Source organism: Arvicanthis niloticus, chromosome 7 (assembly GCF_011762505.2).
Source record: "Arvicanthis niloticus isolate mArvNil1 chromosome 7, mArvNil1.pat.X, whole genome shotgun sequence".
In the NCBI taxonomy this organism is placed as follows: Eukaryota; Metazoa; Chordata; class Mammalia; order Rodentia; family Muridae; genus Arvicanthis; species Arvicanthis niloticus.
The window spans coordinates 56,906,269-56,933,246 of record NC_047664.1 but is presented as its reverse complement, the minus strand read 5'-3'; the positions used below and the strand labels follow the sequence as shown (position 1 = coordinate 56,933,246).

The 26,978-nt window shown below is 39.2% G+C and overlaps 1 protein-coding gene across 2 annotated transcripts in view; it reads right to left on the bottom strand.

Annotated features, from left to right (window-relative positions):
- Nucleotides 1-4,968: 4,968 nt before the first annotated feature.
- Stim2 (stromal interaction molecule 2) overlaps nucleotides 4,969-26,978 on the bottom strand; it is a 128,360-nt gene continuing 106,350 nt past the window's right edge. The window contains exons 4-13 of one of the 2 annotated variants that reach the window (XM_034508712.2): nucleotides 20,618-20,729; nucleotides 19,574-19,689; nucleotides 17,570-17,747; nucleotides 16,740-16,917; nucleotides 13,865-14,032; nucleotides 13,598-13,621; nucleotides 13,086-13,186; nucleotides 12,650-12,888; nucleotides 8,864-9,137; nucleotides 5,773-6,395 (exon numbers count right to left, since the gene is read on the bottom strand). In XM_034508712.2, coding sequence (XP_034364603.1) covers nucleotides 5,918-6,395; nucleotides 8,864-9,137; nucleotides 12,650-12,888; nucleotides 13,086-13,186; nucleotides 13,598-13,621; nucleotides 13,865-14,032; nucleotides 16,740-16,917; nucleotides 17,570-17,747; nucleotides 19,574-19,689; nucleotides 20,618-20,729 — 1,868 coding nt within the window. In that variant the 3' untranslated portion in view covers nucleotides 5,773-5,917. Of the gene's footprint in view, nucleotides 6,396-8,863; nucleotides 9,138-12,649; nucleotides 12,889-13,085; nucleotides 13,187-13,597; nucleotides 13,622-13,864; nucleotides 14,033-16,739; nucleotides 16,918-17,569; nucleotides 17,748-19,573; nucleotides 19,690-20,617; nucleotides 20,730-26,978 lie in introns of both variants that reach the window. The other variant, XM_034508713.2, reaches the window with a different exon arrangement.

Genomic DNA, 26,978 nt, shown 5'->3' with positions numbered 1-26,978 from the left:
TACCACAGAGCTTGATGCTTAGACATAGATTGGATATTCTTGAAGATTTTTCTGTTACTAATTAAATTCAACGAAGACCCTAACTACTTAGAACTTGAAGGTAGCAATAGTGCCTGTCATTCATTTATTCACTCATCAGACATGATACATTCAGTTTCTTAAGTGTCAATCATTTGGAGTGTAGAGCTAAGAAAGTCAGGCTCCTGCATTTATGTAATTCAGTCTATCAGGTCAACAAGTAGACATATGGTATTGAAACATCAAGGTTATGTGGACAAGCTGTGACATGTACCTTTCTCCTCTCCTTCTCCTTCCCACTGTTTCCATGATCCATACTCATGCTATTTCCAGGTTCATTTTCTACTCTTCAAAGGTCAGAGGCGACCTCTGGCACAGTAGTTCACTACTGCATCCAAGCCTCATTCTCCCCCGTCAGTTCCCTTAATGCCTCGCACTTTCTGGTTACAAAAGACACATCTTCAATGTCAACTCTTTTAGCCTACATGCTGATACTTCCCTAACTTTGGGGCCAGCGGTTTGTATGCTGGAGCTGGAGCGTCTATCTTTTTACACATAGGAAAAAGTCTACTTGGATATTTGAACCGAGATACTTCAATTAAAGAAAGGGCAGAGAACAGAGTATGAAGAGAAATGCAACACTGAACAGCTGCATGTGACACAACTATCTGAGATTCAAATTCACTCAGAGAGATAAGCTGTTCTGACCCAGGTAGGAGCTTCTGGAGTAGGACTGTTACAGGGAAGACGCCTGCAAAGGGCAGAAGCCTGGCTGCCACTGAAATGACTGGAGAGCCTACCAGCTCCACTGCTGCAGCCCACTGGCATGCACCTACCTGCAGGGCTTCTGTAGGCAAAGGCCAACTGTCTGCCTTAGCTTAGTTTCTTCCCTTACTCCTGGAGGCTGATACAGACGGTCTCAATTCAGTAAAAACTGCACTAGGGTACTGGGGGATCCAGCAACAAGGACTGGGTAACTCCAAAGAGGATGCTTGGCATTGGTCTCCATCAGGTCACACCACGAAATCACTATCTAAACTGAGGCTGCTCCCCTATGTTACAACTGAGTCTACAGTAAAGCTGGTCTTTTTAGAGGCTCTTTGGAACTTGTGAGACTTGTAGAGAACTCTAGGAAAGCCCAATCTTAAGACAGAGCTGAAATCCTGAAACTTGGTCTGACATCTACTGGACCCTAATTCATTTGAAATCAGCTTATGCCTACACAGATATCTCTGAACAGCTGTGCCTTGCAGCTTGCAGCTTGATGCAGCAGTTGTGCATGACGGCTGGTGGAAAAAATGGTTTTTGAAAATCAGTACTCCCCAAGGCTTATATGAAATGGCTTAGATGCTGTGTTTTGGACAATTTACCCTCATTGCTGTTAAATGCTCTGCTGGAACTTGGTAAGTGCAAGCTCATTTTCAGATGCCATACTAATGGGAGAGCTGAAGCTAACTTGCCCTGGGTCCTACATTAATACCACAGCCAATCCCTCTCAATGTCTCTGACAAAATAGCCAATCCCTCTCAATGTCTCTGACAAAAGACCACCACTGAATTATCTTTGATGTATTAATTGCTATGAAATACAAAATTCTTCTTTCCATTAGCCTTTAGTTCCTCAGTAGTCACTGTAGATTTCTAACATGTGAGGATTTCAGTCTCTTCTATTGAGTTCCTTTACAGCAGGCACCTATAATATCAGTGGACACATTTAGGGATTCTCACAATGCTTGGCATAAGGTAAACTATTAGAGTTGAATATTCCTTCAACTCTAATAGTTTACATGAGCCTGAGGGCTAGGGAGATGGCTCACTGGGTAAAATGCTTGCTGCACAAGGACTCCCAACATCCATGGAAAAAGTTGGAAGCAGCAATGCAAGCCTGTAAATCCAGTGCTGGCAGCCACTGAGAGCAGATTCCTGGGGTCCTCTGACCAGCCAGCATAGTTCAGTCTACAAACTTCAGATTCAGTGAAAGAGCTTGTTTCAAAAAAAAAAAAAAAAAAAAAAAAAGAGTGCTGGATGAAGAAGATACCTGACACGAATCATTTCTGCCTTCTACAGGGCATGCACATACAAGTATAGATCAAGGAGCACCCCCCCACACACACACACATACACACAAGCATTCGAGGAGGAGGGGGGGGAAGGAGGAGGGGGGAGGAGGGGGAGAAGGAGGAGGAGGAGGAAGAGGAGGAGGAAGAGGAAGAGGAGGAGGAGGAGGAGGAGAGGACACCATTGCGTTCATACTCTTTGTTTACCTATAACATTGAGGGGAAAAATCCACCTCGGCCACAGAAACAAAGCTAAGACTGAACAGAGATCAGCAAAACTAAAACTTAAACCTAGTTTTTCTTTCAACTTACTTTAAAAATAAGAATAAACAATATATCTATTTAAAAGAAAACTAGTTTCATTGCTAAACAAAGCACATTAACTGAAGGAAGCATTACAAAAATATTTAGAAAAACACTAGATTCTTAAGAACTTAATGAGCAAAAACCACAAGCAAGCAATTCACTAACATGAAAACTACAGACTAACAGTAAACACTCTCCTATCTCTCTTGACATTCTTTTCCTATTAAGCTAGTAAAGCTTTAATAAAACCGCAGTTCAGAAATCAGTGAGTAAGAGGGGACTCACAATTAAGAGGATGTGAACACTGCCCTAGGGCAGTGGTTCTCAACCTGTGGGTCGTGACTTCTTGTCAGGGCAAATGACCCTTTCACAGGGGTCACATATCAGACATTTACACTATGATTCATAACAGTAGCAAAATTACAGTTATGAGGTAACAACAAAAATAATTTTAAGGTTGGGGATAACTACAACATGTGAAACTCTATTTGGGTTGCAGCAATAGGAAGGTTGAGAAGGAAACCTTTAAAATGTTACCCCTGAAATATGCATGAGGCAGTGTGAATATATACATATATACTCATATGTACACAGATGTGAACTAAAATAACCTTCACATTTTGTTATAGACTTCCCTTACACACATGGGAAGAAATCGTGTTAATGAGAATTTATGCAGTGTTATTTAGACGTTAAGAAGAGTGATCTCTCCCACTTACCATGCATCAACAACGTACTAAAGTTCTGGGCGGTCTGGTCATGGGGAAAATAGTGATTTACAAAAAGGAGCCTTATTTTACAGGCTATTGTAAAGACTGAATTAATATTATATTCCAGAGTTTTAAAGAGCACCGGGTATAGAAAGTACTCAACAAATATTAAATGCTATTACTCCACATGCAATAAATTTGGCAGCAGCCTAAATTTGAATGACAAGTTAGTGTTTATGTTAAGTAATAGATTAATGTTTTAAATAGTATTATAACACTGAGTGACAGGTTTTAAACGATTATAGTAAATCCATACAGCATCATAATATTAGACAGTCACTAACATGTTGTTTGCAAAGAAATTTTAATGTTGGAGAAATTATGAGTTAAAAGTGAAATGGCGTGATATAAATATCTCAATTATGTAAAATACATAACCATTTAAAAAAAAATATCTAGCAAAAAGCACACCAAATAGTCAAAGCCATTTTAATAGCAGAATTTGACTCTCATGCTGCTGTTTTCTTCTCTGCACTCCACCACCAGAGATCTTTCTCTTTTTACAATAAGGAAGAACCAGGAGAACATCATACTTTTGAAAGAGTAAGGCAACATATGTACAACTTACAGAAATGCCCAGCACTTTGCATGTGATGTAATACAAAAACAATGATGGCTTTCCAAAACTAGATTCTTTTCTCTGAATTTCTGTTCTTTCCCAAATACTGTTATTAATGCAAATAAATATCACACCGTGCAACAGTAAGTATCCCTTGGTTGGATCTGTTTATAAATGTGTAATCGGGTATATACAGTACACTCCTTCCCTAAAGCCACCCATACTCTCTTAGCCCAACCTCCCATAGTTTCTACCTGGTTCTGACCCAGAATGCCTTACCAACCCCAGCTATGAGCAATCTCGCAACCAAGCCTTCTGTCAGTGCACTACATGTCCCAGTAGCTTTGACCTCTTCTATCCATCAAACTAAAAAGCCCTTATTTCTTTTGCAGTTTCCAAAGAGAATGTCTCTGGTCCAGCCATGACAAAGATGAAACATCCCCTTTAGTCTGAGGATTTCCTGAACACTTTCCAATCCTTTATGCACAATTGCTTTCCTTCCAGTAGAACTCCAGAGTGCTCTCTGAACTCTACCTTTCATGTTACCTTACCTTATCTGCACAAAGCATCTTCACTTCAGACAGACGGCTGCTGTTTCTAGGAGCTGACTGGAAGTCATCAGTCCCAGTGAGACCCTGACGGTTCTAACAACGGGACCAATGGAAGGAAATAATCACAACTCACTGGAGACGTTGAGATTTAGATTATAAATAAAGCATTCCTTTTATGCAAATCTCAAGGAAACTTCTTACTTATCCATCAGCATTCCCAGATACATAGTATTGAGTTAGATATGATGTATATTAGCCAGTGCCAAAAAAGAAAAACTCTAGTTAACATGTGTCTGCTTTCACCCAACCACCCATCTTCACTGCACTTCCAGATAATTCTGATGCAGCCCTTAAGAGGTGAGGAAGCGAAAACTAAATGTGCATTGCTGTCCCATGCGATGCTGCTCTCGGGCTACTTTCAGACTAGCCTAGTATCTAACCAGTTCCAAACTTTACAAACTCATTCAACACAATCTAAATGCACCATAAATTTATATTTGTTAATCTTGATATGAGAACATTTAAACATTTCAAACTACATAAAAATATGACAAACAATATAAAACAAAGAAATTTGTTGACAACGTAGTTCCAAAACATCACTATTTCTTGTGCTGCAATTAAGCAGCAAGACAGCTTACATGGCTCTCCAGAAAACAGTGTTTTTAGTGGAGTGTTATCAACAAAAATCAGCACAATCCCACACAATAATGTCTCCAATTTATTATCTTTTCCACAGTACAAATTTTTCACAAACCATAAATTCTTTGCATTTATTCAAAGTCTGTAAACAAGTGCCTGAATCCCCACACCCCAACCGCAGTTTAAGCATGTGAATGTTTTAAGTCCTTCGATCAAGTTTTACTTTTCCACTTGTATAAGGAATCAAGAGCCTTCTGTCTTTACATTATTTATATTTTATCATACAGCCTGCAGTGCAGTAAATCACAGTGAAAGCCCTGGGGAAAACAAAACAACATGGTCGTTACAGCAGGACTTGAAACTTTATAATAATAAATGCATTTGAGGAAGCGTCCCATAATAAAAGTGTGGGTTTTCATTTCCAGAAATCAAGTCAATTAGAAACCCTAGTTTCTACTTAAAAACCCATTTTATCTAAAAGTGAAAACAGTCCCCTATCCACAGTCATTTTATAAACTCTATACAATTTTACTTGCAGAGATTTATTTTTTCCAGTCTGGAAAACAGTAGTGCAATCAGTTTTACTTCTTTTAAGTTATTTAGTCCATGATGGAAACAGCTCTGTGGAAAGATAAGAAGATATTCTGGTAAACAAGAAAACTTTGCAAGCCCATGCTGGCTTACAGTCCATTAAAGCTTGTAAGTCCATAGCGGCCTTCAACAGAATGCTGTGTATACATCACTAACATCAATGCAGAAATAAATAGGCGGAAATAACTGTAAACTGCCTCCTCTCGATGACTGTTCGGTAGTATCTGACTTGATGAATTGATGGAGTAGTCAGTTAAACAAGCAGACAGTAGACAGTTGCCCGTAAGGACATTTCCACTATGGCATCAAGTCTGGAAAGCCCCAATGGAGTTACATTCCTAAAATTAAAATAAAAACGGAGTGGAGGGTGGGAGATAAAAGTTTACAGATGCCACTCAAATGGAATTCCATCACGTCAGCTGAGTCACTTAGACTTCTTCTTGAAAAGGCTTTTGATTTTGGATGGCTTTTTGCTTTTCTCGCCATTATGACAAAGGTCATGTGGGATGCTGCTTACTCTGGAAACACTTGAGGCTTCCTGAACTGGCTTGCTATCATTGCCAGCGGAGGAGCAGGACGTGTGTCGAGGATTAGGCCCCGGGATGCCACTCGAGAGCTGATGCATGCTACAGGATTTCTCCAGGATGCCATTGTACACTCTGCTTGCAGGGCTGAAAATCATGCTCTTGGTTTCCGTCAGACCCACACACTCAGGGGAGCCCCGGGAGACATCTGCTGTCACTGGGGAGTCCCCCCTGGAGGAATCCTCCAAGGAAAGCTCGTCTCTTGATACTTTTCGAGAAGACAATGTTTGGTATATCTCAAGGCTTGAGGGAGGAGACTGTTTTCTCCCAATGGAAGAGTTTAAGGAGTCACATTCTGAAGCTGTGTCTGGTACTTCCCTGAATGAGACAGATAAAGGTAATACTTTTAGAGTTACATGTTATTAACTGCACCAGCAAACATTCTACCAAACCAACTTCCACTCATTATTTATTCAATTATAAAAAGAGATATGCTATAATTATATATATATATATATATATATGTAAGATTTGAAAAGTTTTCCTTTAATATAGCCTGTCATTTCCATGTATGTGTGCTTGTGTGTGTACGCACATGCATGTGGATATATGCATTTGTGGGATAGCTTCATGTGTGCAAGAGTAGGCCCCGGGCCAACACTGAGCATCTTCCTTGATTGCTCTCCATGTTATTGTTTGAGGTAGGGTCTCTCATCTACAACTCAGGTAGGCCAGCTGGCTAATGAGCTAGAGTCGCGTCTCCCTCCCTTCTCCCGCTGCAGTTAAGACATGTGTGGTTGGACACGGCTCTTACCTGGGCTCCAGGGGTCCACACTCAGTGTTTGCGCTCATTTAGTAAGCACTGTAGTGTCGGAACCTCTCTCCAGCACCAAACTTGTTAATTTAAAACAAGTTATAAGAATCAAACTATAATTAAGCTATGCTTTCTTTAACTTTCAGGGAGATGAAAATGAGTCTTGACTTTTCTTAAGCCTTTTTGACTTTTACATTCCTTCAATACTATTTTTCTTTCTGAATCAAAAAAAAATGCCAGTATATGTTTGAGAAGGTGAAATTTTAATCACTACTGCTAATGTTTAGCTATGAGCTTGATGAAATATAACTTTCTGAGTAAATGTGAACACTGCGCTAAACTAAAAGCTCTGTCAGTGCTCTCCACTGCTGAGCTGTCTCCCCAGCCCCGGGTTATATATTTTTAAATGTGCATACTTTCTACAGCACGTTTCCTTTGGAAATGATATACAACATTTGCATTATTTTCTCTGTAGTAACACGTAGCTGAATACACGTAAGTTTTACAATAAGCTATGACAGCTAGCTAGCTGAGTGTCTATGTGTGGAATATGTAGACAGAAAGGCCAGCTTAACAGCAGAAGCAATTACTTGTAAAGCAGCAGCGCTGTTCCCTAAAGTCAAGTCCTCTCATATTTATGAGGGTGTGTGAAGTCCAGACATGCTACATGAAATGAGAACTGAACTAACTTTCTATGACGAAAAGGTTCTGTGGGCCAGGGCACGTCTGGTGTCCCCTACCATCTTCCAGAAAGCACAGGAAAACAACTCAGAGGTAAAGCCACTCTGCTCCTGACTGTGGTCATACTATAAAGATAACATAAATAAAATGCTAATCATAACAGGCTCCCCGTGGAAAGGTGCATTAAATTCATCCTTGCAATGAGACTGCAAACCCCAACTATTTCCTTAGGAACAGGCCTCAGAGATTGTCTGCTAATTAAAAAATAACTTTTAATAGACAGTGAGATGACTATGGGAAAAGTTATCTGATGGTAATGTCACCAGAGCCATTCGGCAGCTGTAAGGAGCCACCCAGACTGCCAACCCCAGTACTAATGTGAGGTAAAATCAGAAACCAAGAGTTCTTCCGTCACTAACAGCACTGAGATGTGAGCTCCCGACAGCCACGGGCCTCACGGTGCACTGGCACCCTCAGACAGAATGGACTGCATGCTGCTGTACTCATGGTGACAAAGGAATGTGTCGTGAAGTTCATTTGATTTTATCATTCCCTCCACTAGGTTCTCAACATTTTCTTGAGCCCTGGGCAAATGAAATTCCCTATATGCTAGGAAGCAATAAATTATTCTGAAACTTCAGGCATAGTGTACAGATACACTCAAGCCCAAGATGTTATGTTTTATATACACATTTCCCTTGACAAGCTTATAGTCTAAGACCTGGGTCAACAGCATGTATTAGCATCTACAGTTACGTCTCAGAACAGAACCTACAACCCAGTGGCAGCAGAGCTCCAAACTTCACAGGATGAAATATGAGTGCGAGGAAAAGGGAGCTGCAAATTCTAAGGGCTTAAACTCACTGAGACTCATGAAGATTATTATTCAGGCAAGTAGATCAGCGAAGGCGGGACACATAGAAGGCAAGTCTCTGCTATCAGCTTTGAAGATTAGGTCACCTGACAAGGAATGGTGGGTGGCCTTTAGAAACTGAAAACAATCAGACCTCACGCACAGAGTGGCACAGAAACAAGACCTCGGCAATATAACCACAAAGAACTGAATTCTGCCACAAATATGAGGCTCAAAAGGGACTCCAGATTCCACATGAGAACCAGCTTGGCCAGCACCTTGAATTTAGCCCCTGATACGCTAAGCAGAAAACTCACTCAGGCCAGATCCAGGTCAGATACACAGAACTGGGGTCCACAAACATGTGTCATGTGAAGCCACTGAGTCTGTGTCACAGACACACAAAATACACTGTGGCACTGCTGCCACTCCCACACCCATATGCCCCTCAGCCCCACTTAGACCACACTCCACACTTTTTACATTAAGCGTCAATACCATTGTTTCTCAGCAGTGAAGTAGATAGCTTCCTCCTCCTCTTCGTTCCGGTACAGAGCAGGGCAACTTGACACAGACAGAATGTCTGGGTCTGGGGAAGGCAAGGAGTGCTGGGGATGCTGGGGGTGGGGAGGGTGCCGAGGGTGGGCTGCCAGAGGCGCGTGTGCAGGAAGCTGAGCTCGCTGAGACTGCGGGGAGGACGGCACGATGCTGCGACGAGAGCGGCATAAACTACTGCTTCGGGCTAAAGATCCAGCAGGTTTAGCCACGGTCCCTGAAAAATACAAGCCAATGAAAATGCTCAGAGCCACCAATGTTCCTTAACTGTCTTCTTGCAAACATGTACAGAAATGTAAAATATCAGGTTTATTGTTTATTCTAGCAACTGTGTCAACAACTGCCATTCTCTACCACCAATGGAAAAGTAAACAGCAATCAATACAAATATAATAAAATGGTAACAGAAGGAAACCTAAGTAGCTTTACTATAAAAATCTAATACTATCAAATAAAACAATGACTTAAAAGTGTTATTCAAAATAACCTTTAGATTTAAAGTCAATATAGCTCACTTAGAAGGAATGATAAACTATTTATGAACAGTCATACTGAATCAGGAGATAAAAACAGTATAAAGTATCAATGGATAGTCTTGACATATTACAACCTGTTTGATCTTTAAGAAGATTTAAATAAAGACTATACACAGTCTCTCAGCTGAAACCAAAGCTTGTTTCCTAAACACAGGTCCTCATGAAGCCTCTGTCTTAGGTCTCCCTGTGCCTACTGTATATCTCAAGCTAGACCCAGGTGGAACAGTCCCCCCCCTGCCCCCCCCCCCCCGCACTAAAGTAGCCCAAGAACAACCTTCTCAAGCTGGCTCTGGATGGACGCTGCATTCTTCATGGGCCATAACACCAGGAAAGGAGGTGTTGTCACTGCACGCCTTTACAAAATGAGCTCTGGAGCTCACATCATTAGACAGCAACAGGCCTCAGACTGCACATCAATGCTCTCTACCCTAGGCCTCAGCTCTAGCCAACCCGTGCATTTGTCCTCACAGTGAACGAGTTTACTTCTAAGAACCAGCTGACAATCAATCAAGAGTTTTGACCTTCCCTGTCTATTCAGATGTTCTGCCTTGTCAATCATATTATGATGAAACCTCAGAACAACAAGAAATGAAATAATTCTCCTAGTAATCAGAAATTATAGATTACCTAAAAAGAAACCATACTAATTTGATTGAGGACAAATTTCTCACCAGGAACTTCAAAACACTTTGGAGAATATACAGAATAAAATTAATCTACACCATTATCTAGTTAACTATTACTTTTCAGTCAAAGTGTCAATAAGGACATTTACTGCCAGAGAAGCTTCTCACTTCTCACTTCTAATTTGCTTAACAAAATACTAATCAATGCTATATTTAAAAAAAAAGAACAAAAATGGAAAGAAAGTGAAACAATGATAATCAGATAATTATATCTAAATAACAAATAAAATGTAACAACAATGAGCATACAGCAGACAATACTAACACCAAATGAAGAGCTTCTAAATCACGTTATGTGTTATGTGAAGCCCCTAACTGGTGAGTGTGAGAGAGAACGGGGAGGGAAGATGGAGGGAAGCAGAGTGTGACAACAAACCATCTAAGAGCCTGGGATGAAACAGATCAGAGAGGCAGGCTACACATCTGCATTACATATCCCCAAACTATAAATGAAGTGAGTTTAGGAATAGCGCAGTACTGTTTCATACTCATCCAGAACTAATCATGCAGAACTAATCGTCAAATCATGCCAAGTATGAGTGAGAAGACAGAAGCAGAACTCATAAACACTAGGTGTGCAGATGAACAAAACCCCTTTGGAGGGAATTTGGCCATGACTAGTAGAAGATGCTTGCCCAGTGATTGAAACTCATTTCAAGGGTCCAGAGAAACTCTTAGAGTGGTGCATAATGCATAACATAAGGATCTGTGTTTCCACTATTGTTTTTAAAAGAAAAATATACAAGGAATCTCAGTGGGAAAGGAGAGAACCCATGTTATTAAATATATAAACAAGCTACGGTTGACTCATGTTAAACAATCACAGAAAATTTAAGTTGTATAAACACAGAAAAACTCTGAAGCACATTTTTGAACAAAGAAGTTGAAAATGATATCTATAATTTGATGATACTTATGTAGATGGTGTAAATATGCAGTAATGGTATATACTTTATATTACATATGTAAAGAAAGCACATTCTAATGGGCTTAAAATAACAGAACTTTGCAAAAGGAAAAATCAGATGGTGTGGTTCATTTCAGAATAACAAGTAAGATACTTTGTTTACTTTTGTAGTGGGTGGGCATTGTCTTCAATGACTTTAAGAACATACAAAGGGCTTTAGAAGAAGTTTGAAATACATTACTACTATATTCTACTCTGAAAGAATTTAGCAGATAATTAAAAACTGGGGGAAGAGGGGTAATTCTATCCTCTATTATTCTACTCACAATAACTATATCAATTAACAGTTTCTGAGGTTCCTTCATGTAAAACTACAGACAGTTTTATTGTGTGTATTAGAATTTTTCCTTTCTATTTACATACAATAAGGATGTTTCCTGACTAATTATTTCAGGCATAAGTAACACATAACCAATAAAGAGATATTTAAATGAAGCACCTTCATCCTACCTTAGTACATTTCCGGTAACAGCCTTTGTTTTAGAAGGTCCAAGACTTAGGCGCTTGTAACAAAGCTACTCAGAGTACCACTGTGTGGCCACTAGGTGGGGGCACAGCTCTCCAATTCTATGAACGATCAGATTAATTTCTAAAACTTCCTATTACATTTCAAACCGACTCTTGTACTTTTTCACATTTACAAGTATAAATGTCTATGTAAAATACTACAGTTACTTAAAACATATGCCAACTACTTACACTTAGTGTATTTTCTTTTAATGGACCAAAAAAATAAAAATAAAAATAAAAATAAGGAAGTTTTGCCATCTCCAAACTCCCACAAATACTTCTAAAACAGGCAGGGAAATCACATCTAAGTTTTCATAGACCATCACCATTTTTCATCACCATTTTATTTTGCTAAAGGCAAAAAGACTCAGTATTCCATGAGTGAAATAGAGCAGTGTAACACTATTAAAAGAATACATTGAAAAGCAAAACAAAAATATTGACCCCAAAAAAAGGAAAGAAAGAAGAAGGAAGGGAGGGAGGGAGGGAGGGAGGGAGGGAGGGAAAAGCCTTGGGCATGGAACAAATCATAAGCTGAAGGCGAGTCAAGCGCTGACTACAGCAGAGCTAGCAACCAAATCCAGCTTCCAGCACTGCCTTCAGCTTTCTTTCTCCTGCAGCTTTCCCTCAGAGTGCAGCATGCCATTGACATAGTCATCAGCAGTCACAATGCTGTATTTTTGATCCCTTTTTTATGTGACTCTCATTTTAATTTAATGGTAAGTAATGTTTACAAGCAAATTCCTACAATGAGTGATATATGATGACTGTTGACATATAAATATGTGATAAATTATGTAAATTAAGTATTCATGCTTCTTAATCAGGTAGATTTCTAAGACAATATATAACATATATAAAGAATATATGTGAGAATATCTCATATAGTACTCTCAGAGAGAAAAAAAAAAGTTAAGAAGTAGCAAAGAAGAATATATTTTTCCCCATAAGTTTCAAAGTGTATCACTCCTAAAGATCCTACTTTAAAACCCGCACCAGCACTTCCCTGCGGCCTTCACTGAGCACTCACCCGGAAACTGTGACACTATTGGGGGTGTGTCTTCATCTAGGTCATCCACTCCTCCGGCAATAGGGTAAGGTGGAATGGAGACTCGCGGCATCACCACCCAGCTGTGGTCAGAGTACAGAGAGGAGGTGAGACTGGGGAGCCCAGAGTTGTGAGCTATCTGAAAGCCACAGATCTTCTCAATCTGCTGCCAGCGAAAAAGCCGTTCTCGCAAACATGTCGTCAGCTCAGAGAGTGCTTTCCTGAAAAGTCAATGGATGAATTACTATTAAAACAACAGGAGGAGACCACGGAAACTGACTGATCAGAAGGCGAAATTATCCAATTTCCGAATCAGTGTAAACTATGTCATTACATATGCTTCACTGATTAAATATACATTATCTACATAGTATACAGCAGAAGACAGACAGACAGACAGAACAAACAGCATTCTCACTTGGCTTCCAGAATCTTGTGGTCTACTTCATCCAGGGAGGAGCTATGAGCAACATGCAGGGTCCCAAAGACTGTGCTTCTCTTCTTTTTAATTTTTTCTGCCTAGACCCAAAAGGTGAAAAATAAAGGTAGGTTTAGGAAAATGATTACTTATATAACAAATGGAGTTAATCCTGATTTTGACTCTATTAACAATCATAAAACCAGTAAAAAAATTATTAGCCAAGATACAGACATGTTTTCAAAATAAGAAAACAGATGAGAAAGAAAGCATGCTTTCCTAAATCAAAGAGGTTTAAAGCTGTGTTCTAGAGAATTGTTTCTCATATTTCTACAGCTGTAAAAGACCAGAATCTTCTATTATTAAGACCAACAGAAAGACATTAACAAAGTCCTACTGCAATGAGGTGTTAGTGAGTCAACTATGAATTTTTTCCAGAATTCAGATTAAGACTTACTCTTATTTCACACAATTTAATAAACAGCAAACATGAATTTCTATTAACTACTGACCTGAATCAGATATGAGGCAGCAACCTGGAGGAGAAAAGCTCTGTATAAAACGTTTACAATAGTGGTAATAATCACAATTTCTCAAGGATGCTAGGGTAATTTTGAAAGCTATATATGCACTTCTCTAGAGAAAGTAATTTTACTTTAAGTTCAATAATTGCAAGAGTCAATCTACATGACAATCTCTAATTTGTAAAACAGAATCTTCAAGACGGGCTTTTACTAAGGCCTTTTATTTAAGTAGTTGATCATGAAATAAGAGACTACCTCGTCCTTAGCGATGGCTAGCTGCATCTCGGCATTCTGCCTCTTAATGTTGTAGTACTGTACTTCAACTTCGTGTGTCAGCTGAAGCCATTTCTGTAGTGCATCAGGGACAGACCAGCTGCTTCTCATTTCAAACTCCTTTTCAGCCTTTTTTAGAGCCATGCGGACCTGGAGGGACCAGAGGAAGAAAACACAAAGGAAGAAAAGGCTGAAATAAACACTGGTACCAAAACAAACAAACAAACAAAAAAACCAATCCAATTATGGTCTTTAAAAAAACCTCTTGAAGTCCCTAAATCTAAATGTACTTTTTATTTCAAAACAAGGGCTGACTATAAGTACATCATAAATTTACTAAGCAAAGCTGAACCCACAGATTAAAGAAGGGGCATTTGTGCCCACACACATATAAAAAGTGGAATTATTTAGTTTTTGTATTTTAGAGTTGTCAAGTTAAGACAAATCAGACACAAAAGAAAACGATCTAGGAAATATGCAAACTACTGATCTCACTCTGCACAGCGCATTTTTTGGTCACCTAGGATACCACATAAACAGAGTGGACTTTCTAGTTCTTCTTTCCTGATGTCCTGTCTGTCCTTTGTTGTGCTTCTCCTACTACAGCCTGTTCCACCCTTTCTAGATCACCCACTGCTCCTTTAAGCAAGTAGACACTAAGCATGAATAGACTATGTATAAATTTCAAGAAAGTCAATTCTGAACAAGAATATATTTGATTTTCCCTGTGAGAAATTATGCATTGCTTTCCCTGTAAGGATGAAGTATTTCTCCCACATGCTATTTAAGGGCCAGCCAATCAAATAAAGAAAATAAGATGTCAGATGTGTTAAGTGTAATAAATGCTAAGGAAAGAATATATAAAGAGAAGCCCTCTAGAAAGTGACAAAGAAAGAACAGAGAATCAGTTCTTGGAACAACTTAACTTACAATTAGGCAGGGTGGTAGGACTGCCATGCAAAACCTTCCTACAAAGCCATGGGTGCACCATGGAACACTGATCACGGTGCCCAGCCCATAACTGCAGAGTGATTGAGCCCTCAAAGCTAACTGAGGTAACCGAAACTCCCTCCATTCTAAACTAAAGTGCACAGGAATGTTTGATCTGAACAAATCCAATTTATTTAAATAAACCTTTCTGTTTGCCAGAGTAAACTAAGAATAGGACTACACAAACTTTTGATAAAGAAATAGAACAGCTGTTGGGCAGTGTAGAAAAATATTTTAAAACCTCAAAGTTAAAAGAAATCACAACAGGATACACAGTGTATAAACAGAGAGAGAGAGAGAGAGAGAGAAAGAGAGAGAGAGAGACAGACAGACAGACAGACAGACAGACTACAACTTGGGACTTTTTAAAAAGGGCTTTTCAAATAAGGCTTTTTCAGTAGAAACAACTTCTTAGGCGACACCACATTGTGATTCATTGTGTAATGTACATGGGACAATGTGAATTTAGTTAATTAATTAATAATTAATTACTTAATTAGACAGTTGGCTAAGTTGTGTGGCGTCCCTGCTGATCTCTCGGGAAGACAGAGCTTGAGAGCGGGTCCTGTGAGACACAGTCCTACAGAACACCACAACAGACTGCAGTAAGCCTTTTCTCTCCCAGGACTTTGAAACTAAAAATTCAGTGTAATTTAAATGTTCAGGATACTACACACAGAATCTTAACACATCTCACTCACGTTACTCTCTACAATCCTAAAGATTTGCCATCCATTTCTCTTAAATCAGTTAAATTATTTTGCACAGAAACTTTGTATTGGGGCATAAATTGAGGCTGAGAATATTTAAATTAACTGTTAAATAATGTGAAATGTACGACCATTCCATTTAGTAACTGTTCAACAGCTATTATTTATAACTTTGTTATTTGATCAAAATCTTAACTCTTAGTTGAATGATGTTGTTATCCATGAGAATGGTCAATGTCTTACTAGCAGGATATGAACAGTGAACAGTGAGGCAGAATACTTAAGTTCTTGTCCCTGCTTTACAATTGACTAATTCTGAACAAGTCTCCCAATCCTTAGCTGGTTTCTTAGTTTCTCAGTCAATGAATGACTAAGTCATCTAGATGTCTTAGAGAACCCAGAATGTGTTCTGAAGACAAAGGAAGGGCCATAGGACAAGAATTCCAGGCAACTTATGGAATGATAAACGAAAGGAAACACAGGCTCCATTAGGATAAGGCCCTGCAGACACATTTCAGAGTGATAATGAATCTACATTTACTTATGCCACCAAGCTTATAGTAATTTGCCTCTGCAGGGACAGGAAATTGATATACACGCATGCCATGAAATTCTTCTACAACCCTCCCTTCTCCACAGCACTGTGAGATGCCTGAAAGCCTACTCCATCCTATTTTGAGTAGCTGAGTGGAGGAAGCAGACATAGGAAGGACATCTTTGCAGATAACTCTGAAGACTTCAGCAGATTGTTTTAAATCCATCTAACAGGGTTGAAAGGGAGGACTAATAGAATCCTTAACATCTGCAGCCTGGGGCTTTAGAGAAGCTCAAAAGTAGATGTCCTTTATTTTACACAGAGACATTTGAAACGGAAACCTGCTACAAATCTAAGTAAACCTCACGTGGACTCCAGCTAATGAGCCTAGCAGGACTTACTGCTGCATGGAAGAAGAAACAAGCTGGCAATTTCACCTTCCAGCTACCATTTTGCTAATTTTAAAATATGAATTTGATCCATGCTAAAAATTTATCTTTTATTAGCTGTGGAACAGTATACATGACAATACAGATACAGCAAGTGGAACAAAACAGAAGACAAAGGAAACCCTGGCCAGCCCCTCTGAGCAGCAGCAGGGCCGCTTCCACAAGCATGGTACCTGCTCCAGCTCCTGCTCTGCGTACTGGCGCCTGCTCAGCTCACACTCTGCGCCCTCCCTCAGCTCCCGTAGCCGGCAGGCCTCCTCCTTGGCATAGTTGATTTCGTCCATCATTTTCCGTTCCAGATTTTGCTTTTCTACAGCAACAGTTCTGTTTTCTTCCTGTGCCTTTTCAAGTCTTAGAGAATGACACACTTTTAGAAATTCCTCACTTAAGTATCCAAAATTGCATTTTTATTAAAAAAAAGTTTCAAACAATATACTTTTTAACATCAGAATTTATAGTATTTCTATTAATCTTAAATTAGGATGAATATCAGGTAACCTACTATTTGGCCATATTTTGTTATCTTGGGCTCAAAAGATAAGGATCACAAAAAAATAGTCTCTGTAAAAACACTTTTTAAAAAATTATAAACATTTTAATCTATTGGAAAGTAAAATTCAACTACATTCTACCTATATCTGATTTACTTCCTATGATCTTCTACAAATTTATTCCCAAATTGTAATTCCCAAAAATATAAAATGAAATAAGCATGTATTTCTAATATGAACATTAACCTAAAATAAATGTTTACATACATACTCATGTAACATTTCACAAGCATATTTACTTATGTGACATCAAGAATTAGGACTGGTTTTAGTAATAAACTTTGTTTTATTTTGGATTTTTGAGACAAGTTCTTAGTAGCACAAGCCGATCCTGATTTTCACTAGCTATTCAGCTAAAGACAACCTTGACCTGATCCTCCTAGCTCCACCTTCCAAGTGCCAAGATCCCCAACATGAGCCACCATGCCCGCCCATGTGGTGAGATGCTTTACCTCTCTTGTAAGTCCATGAGACTCTGCTCCGCAGTCTGTAGACTCTCTAAGTCTTTCATCATTTTTGCAACATGTTCCTTTGATGACTTATTTTGTGTATAAGCAAACCAACAACCTCCGACACCAATTACTATAGAAATTGTGAGGATAAAATCCTTCATCCAGTTATGAGGTGGGCCTACAAAAAAAAAACCAGATAGTTAAATTAATTTTTCAGTGTAATACAATGTAAATATACAGAAAAACAGACATCAAAACAAACAAAACTTAATATCTCCTTCCATCAGATACAAATTCTAGCTTTATAAAATCAAAACTCTTCCAACAATCAGTACGCTTATTGGATCTATCTAATATATGAGACTGCAGAAAAGCAAAGAAAAATACACATGGCCATACCAGGCCTTCTTCTGATCAATCCCATGCTACTGAAATAAGCTCCCACAGAGTAAAGGGATCCCATAATTCGCTTCCATTTCCTTCACTTAGGCCAGGTCGCTGTCACTGAGACACAAACTGGACAATCAGTCATTCACCATAAGGTATGTAGTTTGGCAATAAATTACTTTTATCAGTGGTCCATAATGTTAAAGGATATAACACCACCACCACCACCCCAAATAGACATGACAATATTTTGTTAACACATGGGAGGTGCTGGGGAAGCTGTTACTGATACCTCCTTGAGTAGAGACCAGGAATATCCCTGAGCACACTACAACCAACAGGAAAATCTCTTCCCTCATATTCTCTACTAACAACAAACATTATCCACTGCTCCACCATGAACACAACTGAGAAGCCCTGGGTTCAAGGGCTATAACTAGTTGGCAAATGGACAGTTGTCTGCTAAACAGGGGTTAGGAGGAGAAAAAATGAAATGTGGGATCCTTCTTCCCTACCTAACCTACCAGGTATGATGTCAACTCAGCACTGCAAACGTAAAGCAGAAGGCACAAGGGCTACTGTCTTCAGGAATGTAAAATATAAAACCTCTACTCAAATATCATTTTAACCTTGCTCTGACTGTCAATATATATCAACTTTCCAGGGACTAATTAGAAGAGAGATACATGATAGCTAATGAAACAGAATGTGGTATTTTAGGGCTCCAAGGAAATGTAATTTATAGTGGTGAATTGCCTTTCCTGGCTAGTTTGATGTCATTCTGACATAAGCATAAGTCATCTGAGAGAGAACTTCAATTGAGAAAATGTCTTCAAAAGATCAGGCTATACTCAAGTCTATAGGGCATTTAGTGATTTTAATCACTGATTATTGGGGGAGCACCCAGTCCATTATGGGTGGTGTCTCTCCTGGGCTGGTGGTCCTGAGCTCTATAAGAAAGCAGAATGAGCAAGCCATAAGGGACAAGCCAGTAAGCAGCACTCCTCTATGGCCTCTGTGTTAGCTCTGTCACCAAGTTCCTGCCCTGTGTGAGTTCCTGTCCTGACTTCCTTCAGTGATAAACAGTGATGTGGAAGTATAAACCAAATACACCCTTTCCTCCCCAATTAGCTTTGGTCATAGCATTTCATCAGAGCAATAGTAACCCTAACTAAGATATTGCCTAAACACTTGTTGTTCCTGCCACAAGATATTCTGTGTGCTTCCAGTGGATGAACTCTACAGAAATCTCAAGTTGCTAGGCTATAAGGTCCAGAGTGTGTCCATGTTTATGTGTATGTGTTTGTACTGCCTGAGCACACGCTTTCACATGCCACGCAAGACATGTAATGCAGACAACTATAGTCTCAAGGGCTCTGCTTAGACTTCTGCTTCTGAGAGGTTCTCAGGTTCACCACAGTCTCACAGCTTTTCATATTAGTAACTAGTTTTAAAAATTCCTGCTTCTATGGCAGAAAAGCTCATCCTATAAGCCATATTTCCTTCATGGTTAGCGAATGGTTCTTCTTGGTTGTCTGCTCCTCTCAATTGTCTGTTTTCTTCAACAGGGATGGGGCAGACTACACTACTATATCACTGAATGAGAGAGATACTAACGTGTCAGAGGCCCAAACAAAACCACATCCAGTGCTTTGAGTTGAAGTTTCTGTCTGTGACTCCGGTCGCTGATTTTCAACTGGGAAATCATAAATGAAGTTTCATGAACTGCTATCCTGTATATACATATAAAAAAAAAGTATGCCATAAACAAAGTATTTCCAGTATAAAAATTTCAGTACACGAGCAACATATTTACCAGTTTGCATACTGATAATCATTGTTGAAAGCTCATCTGTATTAAAGCACACTACTTCAGAAACAATTTCATAACTCAGCTACTGAAAGCCTTCCATAGGCTAATAATTGTGCTGCTCTGCTGATCAACTACTGTCTTCTGAAGTTATTTTCTATTATAACTCACTAAAATTGTGATGTTTATGAATCTGAAAGTGTTTTATAATAATTAACTAGTGTCAGTATTTCACTATCATTTCACACACATACACACACACATACACACAGAGGAAACTAAAATTGAGACAAGACTTACTAAACATTTTTAGTAGATATTAAAAACAGTTCTTATTTCAGAAGCTTTTACGTAGCAGCAGCTGAAAAGCTCCCACTACACTCAGTGTTCAATTGTTTCAGATGAACAAAGTATACTGAAAACCAAATCGAAGGTAAGAAGTCTTCTTGGGTAGGTTGAGGGTAGAGGGATTCACCTAATACTCACTTCCCAGAGAGTTAGTAGGTAGAGGTAGTAGTAGTTAGTACCCTGGGGGGCTGATAAATTGCTGTGTGTGTACACACTGATCACAAACAGGCCCTGCCTCAAGCAAGGTGAAAGGTACAGGAAAGACTGTCCTCTGACCTCCACACACAATGTCATCTGCATGCACACATTCTAACACCACAAACACACATGCATACATACATGTACACACATATAAGAAAAAGATAAAAGTATTTCAAACAGATATATTTATAGTATTTTGTTTCTACCATCAGCCCCAGCAGTATCTTGCAGATTTGGAATTGAAAAGTGGCATCTACAACACACTTCTCAATGCATGGAAGCCCCTCTGGGTAAGTACTGACCTGGGGAGTGTTGTACCCTTCACATTATTATCCCTAAAATTCTTCTCATATTGTGGCAGTTCAACAAATTCTATCAACCACTGCAGGGTATCCTCAAGCGTCCAATTGTGAACTGTAAGACAGAAAAGAAGGTACAGAGTAAAGCACACTGCTTTTAAAATTAAAAATCTGAACACATCTATATAACTTTAGAGGAAGCAAATATGGGAGATTATATTTCAATTAACTTTAATAAGTGGTAGTAAAATAGTATCTAGCACTCTATGGTAAGCTGAAAACAGCGAGGCCCAGTCCTGCTTTCTCAAATGCATACAATCTAAAATAGAAAAAAAAAAAAACACATAAAACATTAGACAAACTTTAGTCAAACTAATTCTAAAATAAGCATCAATACAGAGATTTTAAAGAATAAAACAATCCATTTCCATGGATGCAGACAACTTCTAGATTTGATTGACACTTCACCTAGTCCATTAATGCATACAATACAGTGAAGCACTGAGTAAGAGTCAGGCCGAGTGTAAGCACTGCAGCACACAGCAGTGAACAGATGAGGAGCATGCTTTCCCTTGTGAAACCTAAGTGCCCTGGGCAAAGAGAGAGGTGGTGCAACTTAGAAATGGAAAAAGATAGGGGAAGGAAAAGTTTAAATCATGCTAGTCATTAAAGAAATGGGAGGGGTAAATGAGACAGAGAGAGAGAAAGAGAGAGAGAGAGAGAGAGAGAGAGAGAGAGAGAGAGAGAGAGAATATGAATTAAGTCTTCTGACTTGACTACATCAAGATCTGAGACAATCCTGCTGACTTGTGTTTGGTTTGTTTTTTTATTTTATTTTATTTTATTTTATTTTATTTTATTTTATTTTATTTTAGGAAGAGGCAGAAAGTCAGAGGGGGAGCACGTTAGGAAGGACTGGGATGTGAACGAGGAACAGCAAGCACGGAAGCTGATTCTATAGCATTTTAATAGCAACAATCAAGGGCAAAGGTATAAACAAGAGGAGACGTGAGAACTAAGTTGGAGGCTTTCCTCTGCTTGCTTCTGTAAAGGGTAAGAAGTTCCAAGGGAAGGCTTGAAAAATGGAGAATTGCACATTGTCTGCATTTACTGTGAAGACTGGGGAAAGCCAACTGTTCACAGAGCACACCAGAGGGCAAACAGGGCTGAAGACAACGAGGAAGTAAGAGATGCAGCGCTGCGATCCATCTGTGCACAAAGACTCTAGGAAAAAAGCATTCTCATGCATTATAGAAAATTCTAGACTCACATTTGCATGCAGTGTTTACCCACTGCCCTTTTCAATGCATGATCTTTAAAGAAAAAAAAACAAGCACATTATACTTAACTAATAAAATTCTTATTTAAAAACTGTATTGCTAAGTGGCAATTTTATACTGAGGCAAAGCGCTTATGTTCTCTTCCTGATACATCTCTATCCTAACACCTGTATATGGGCCTGAGGCCGCTGGATCCACAGAGCCAAACAAATGAGGCTCTCAGCCAGAAGCTCAGGCCTAGGGGCCTTCCGCTGAATCCAATCCAGTCAAAGTAGCCTTTCTACACGAAGGCTTCTTCCTTCTGCGATGAACTACATGGAGAACTGCCCTGTCTGACTGCCAAGAAACCCACAGCACAGCTGCACTGCACACACCCACACAGAACTCTCAGCCAGGAAAACAGGATAAGATTCTCTCTGGCTTTGGATTTTTCAATAGTAAAAGAACCAGTCTATCCAATCCAACACATCAAGTTTCCAAGGAGACCAGAGTCAAAGGAAGAAATTAGAAAAAAAAAAAAAAAAAAAAGGCACAAAACTGTCCAGTCCTAAAAGCACTCAACCTGAGTGGACAGCTGGGTAGTCTAAAGTAGCTTTGTTTATAAAACTAATGTTCTTTTGAATGCATCTTTAAAATAATACCATCCTCACACAAGACAGCAGTACTTGAGGGAGAGAACTGACTTTCCTACTTGATGTCTGCGTTCCTTGCAACCAGCTTTTCTTCTCATGACCAGGACTTGGATTTTGTATTAGCTCTCTCTGCTTCAAAGACTGCTGGTCCTTCAGCCCCTAAAGTGGCTTGTTTTTATCCTCCTTAAAGGCCTGTTATGAGACCTGTTTGAATCTTATCATCTCTTGTATTTTGTTGAATCTTACTTTCTTAGCTAAATTCAGTTCTTCTTAAGAACTTTTTTCCCACAGAATTAAATTAATTATAATCATCTAAAAGAAAAGGAATTCCTTTAATATCTGCTTATTCCACCATAGGTTGTATACGGTCCTTGCTAGGCACTCATGCACAATTTGTTGGGTGCTACTTAATAAATGAAGTAGATGATACCTACAGAGTGAGTACTAAACAACCTAGGTTTCCACGAGGAAATTAACAAAGGCTTGTTTGCACAGGAAATCTCCAGTGTCAAAGAGCTACCTGAAGCTACCCCATCCCTCTGCCCACCTGTAACTTCATGCTGCGCTGCTCAGCCACACCTCCACCACAGGACAGGTGGAGGACAAGGCATTTGAAAAAAATGTACTTAGCAATTTATTCAGAGTTTGGAATTGTTAACAAAGTATTTTTGCTCAAAACTGTGGCAAGTGCTATAGGCTGCTGTTTCAGTGATTTTTAGCCAACTTTGGCATGGAAAGAGACCTTTGCCAGGCGGTGTACCTGAGTCACAGAGCCACCAGAGCTCTTTAACTCAGGCTCAGGTTTTGAATAAATAGAGTCATAAACACAGCTAAGCCACCTTTAAAATTCTGTCTTTCTGATTCCATTATAACAAAAGAGGGCTGTTGTCTAAAGCACTGCAAACTGAACAACCAGCCTAGAACATTTCATTACAGAATGCTGACAGAGAAGATCAAATTCTAAAAATGGCTAGGACACCAATAAAAACTGTTGCTACCATTAACTATGTACTACATACCAGATTTATGAATGTTATTTCATGTGGACAGTGCAGCAGCTCTGAAGGGAGTACTTTTATTCCCATGCTGCGCTTACAATTTCCTCAAGGTAGAACTCTTAATTAGGTATAAATAAATTAGTAAATGTCTACAGCAGGTTTCAGAGCGAGCTGTTTCTAGAACGGCAGGCACTGCACAGCACTGTAACCTATGACCCTTCATTTTTTTTATTTTTTGGGGTTATTTACTGTGGTATGGCTCAGCCTTAGCACACACTTACTTTTTTTTATTGGATATTTTATTTACTTACAGTACAGATGTCATCCCCTTTCCCCATTTCCCATCCCTAGAACCCCCTATTCTATACCCCCTCTTCCTTTATGCTTTTATACCATTTTGATTACATGCATGTAATAAGGTCAGTTCTAGGTTGAGGAACTAACAATACAATAGACACAAATAGTCAAGGAACAGGCAATACAATAAACACAAATAGTCAAAGAAAAAGCAAGGCATTAAACCCAGTTACGTGAACACTCCCGTGATCACTGTGTCTAAGGGCTTATCAGGATGACCAAAGTATCTGAGCCTACTTCCCTATCCTAGCCCAAAGTCATTTTCATGTCTGAAGCCTACTTCCTTGTTCTAGTCTAAAATTTAGAATCTTGTCTGAAATTACTTCTTTGTTCTGGCCTAATGTTTAGATTCCTGTCTGAGATTACTTCTTTGTTGTAGCCTATGATTAAGACTCCTCCTAAAAAATTACTTCTTTGTTCTAGTCTAATGTCAGATTCCTACTTGAAGTCTACTTCCTTGTCCTTGGCCAATGTCATATTCCTGAAAGCAGCCCCTTTCCTTGTCCTTGGCCCATGTCAGCTTTTTGCCAAGCAGCCCAAAAGGCTCTCTACCTCTCTCCCTTTTTTATTTTATTAACAAGACTGAGCCTGTCTTTGGTAGTTCTGACAAGAATGCTTTCCTTACCCGTCATGAAATATGCACTATGAAAGGCAATGCATTTCTGTCTTAGGTTGGTAAGTCTCTGTGCAGAATCTTACCCATCCTTGGCTTGCCAGCCTAATTTAATAACTTTGTCTGGGGGTCCATTTTCAGGTTTAAGCCATGTACTTTGGCTGCCAACATATTGATTTTGTTAAAGATAAGCTTTAACATGATGGGCAGGAATAAAAGTATTCCCAGGACAAGAAGGGCTAGCCTGATCAAGCTATATATGCCCTTCCTGAGGTTTGTCCAAAATGGAAATACTGAGCTCAGGCCATGGATAATTTTATTGGGATTATCTATAGCATCAAAGGTCAACAGAGAAGCATTTTTTAAATTCATAATCTCATTACGCAAAGTTAACACACCCAGAGAGGTGTTAGGATTATGCCAACTATCCCACAGGTGTCTTTAAACTTTTTTTTTTAATTATAATGACAATCATTGTGAATTTCAAAAGTAACACTACTCCAATATTTGTCATGACACTTGGGATGGCTCCTAACTCCTTCAGATAATTTGAATGGGTTATAGAGCATCATTCATTGTTCCAGATACCTATATAAATCCTTTTATATTCAATACATTAGTAACATTTTTTGCTAAATGGTTAACAAAAATAGTTGTCTTAATTCTTTGTGTCAATACTATTACAGAAGCAGTGGTGCTAGCAATTAATGGAATTAAAGCTGTTATACCAGCAATAATCAAGCCTGCTACCCTCTTGCTTCTGCCCTATGATGCTTCATGATCTGCAGCTTTTTAAATGTGCTCTGTGTCCTTGTGGCCCAATACTCTTCAACTCAGACTGGCTTGACTTTATTCTGTTTGCCTGGCTTGTCCTTACTCTCTCTGACTCAAACTAGGAACGCCTTCCTCTAAACACTTTCCCTATTGCCCATTTCAATATTGGATTGGCTGCCTTTGTGTTCTTCATCATCTATACAAGGGTCAACCATGAGACTAACCAACACACATGTGATTGTCCTCAACTAACCTGCTCTCTGATGAGGAGTGCTAAAAGAAGACAAATTTACTTTTTTTTAAAAAGTGGTTTGCATTTATTTTGTTTGTGTGTTTGTGTGTGTGTGTGTGTGTGTGTATTTGTAGAAATAAATGTGCACATGTATGTTGTAAGTATGGAGGTAAAAGGACAATTTTCAAGAGTCAGTTATCTCCTTCTACCTGTGGGTATCAGGAATCAAACTTGGAGTTGACAGCAATTCCCTTCCCCTGTTGCGGCATCTCATCAGCTCAGGAATTTATTGTCATTCAGCTAATTAAGAAATTCTTCTTTCTACATACACTTACACATCCATTTTCACATGTACCCTTTAACTACAGTGAAATGTAGCTGCTGTCTCTAGATTCTATAAAGAGATACCTGGCCAAGAGATCATACATATGGTTACACATGTCTATCAACTAATAACTAATATATGAACTCTGGTCCAAGCCCACTGTATTGTAGGTAGTTTTTTATTCAAAACACCCCACTAACACTTGAGATATTTTCTCTTAGAAATTTAGTGCCAATAGTATACAAGTACAAAATGTTACCACTAAGTAATCTACTATAAGCAGCTGCCTAAGTAGATTTGTAGTTCTCCTAGAGATGTCAGGTATATACTGGGCCTACAATAAAATTGGAGGTAGTAACATAAAAGCTCAGTAGAGTTATGTTAGCTTGTCATGCTAGAATATATGCCTGCAAGTTGGAAGAGACCCTCTAACAACCTGAAGATAATACTTCAAAGAGCCAATAGTTTGGGGCTTTGGGGCTTTGTTTCGTTGCATTTTGTTGATGCAGTGTCTCTGTCTTGGAACTTGCTATGTAAATCAGTCTGCCTCATACTTGCAGAGATCCACCTACCTCTGCCTCTGGAGTACTGGGCAGTAGGACAAAGGATGGTGAACAGAACTAGAACTCAAGGAGAGGCAGAGGAGAATACAGACAGAAAGACAGACAGCTGGAGATTAAAAGATTTTTTTCCTTGCTAACAAGGCAATTTCTGCAACAGTAAATGTAGTTCCTCAGTTGAAAAAAGAAAGACACTGTGCTTCATCAGCCCTGCCTACACACTACTGGCCAGCCCTACCACAATGTAGTTATTTTGGAACAGCACATGAAAAAGAGGAAACAAAGGCCTAAGAAGTGAAAGCTTTTTTAATGCAGTAGGGTGCAAAAACGAGAATTAAGAGATAGGAAGGGGTGGACACAGACTTCAACAGAGAGGCCACTACTACAGCCCTGACTGAAACAGCCTTCTAAGAAAGTCATGAGCCATGCACAGGGGCACAGCCAGGCATACAACTAGGCTACAACTGGACGAAATGCCCTAGCTAGCAGTGATCTCTGCCCCTGAATTCTTACGGTACTTACTGGTTCAACAAAATAGTACGACATCTAAGCTGTCTTCTTTTGTTAACTACCTGCTAACATGTCATGTCTAT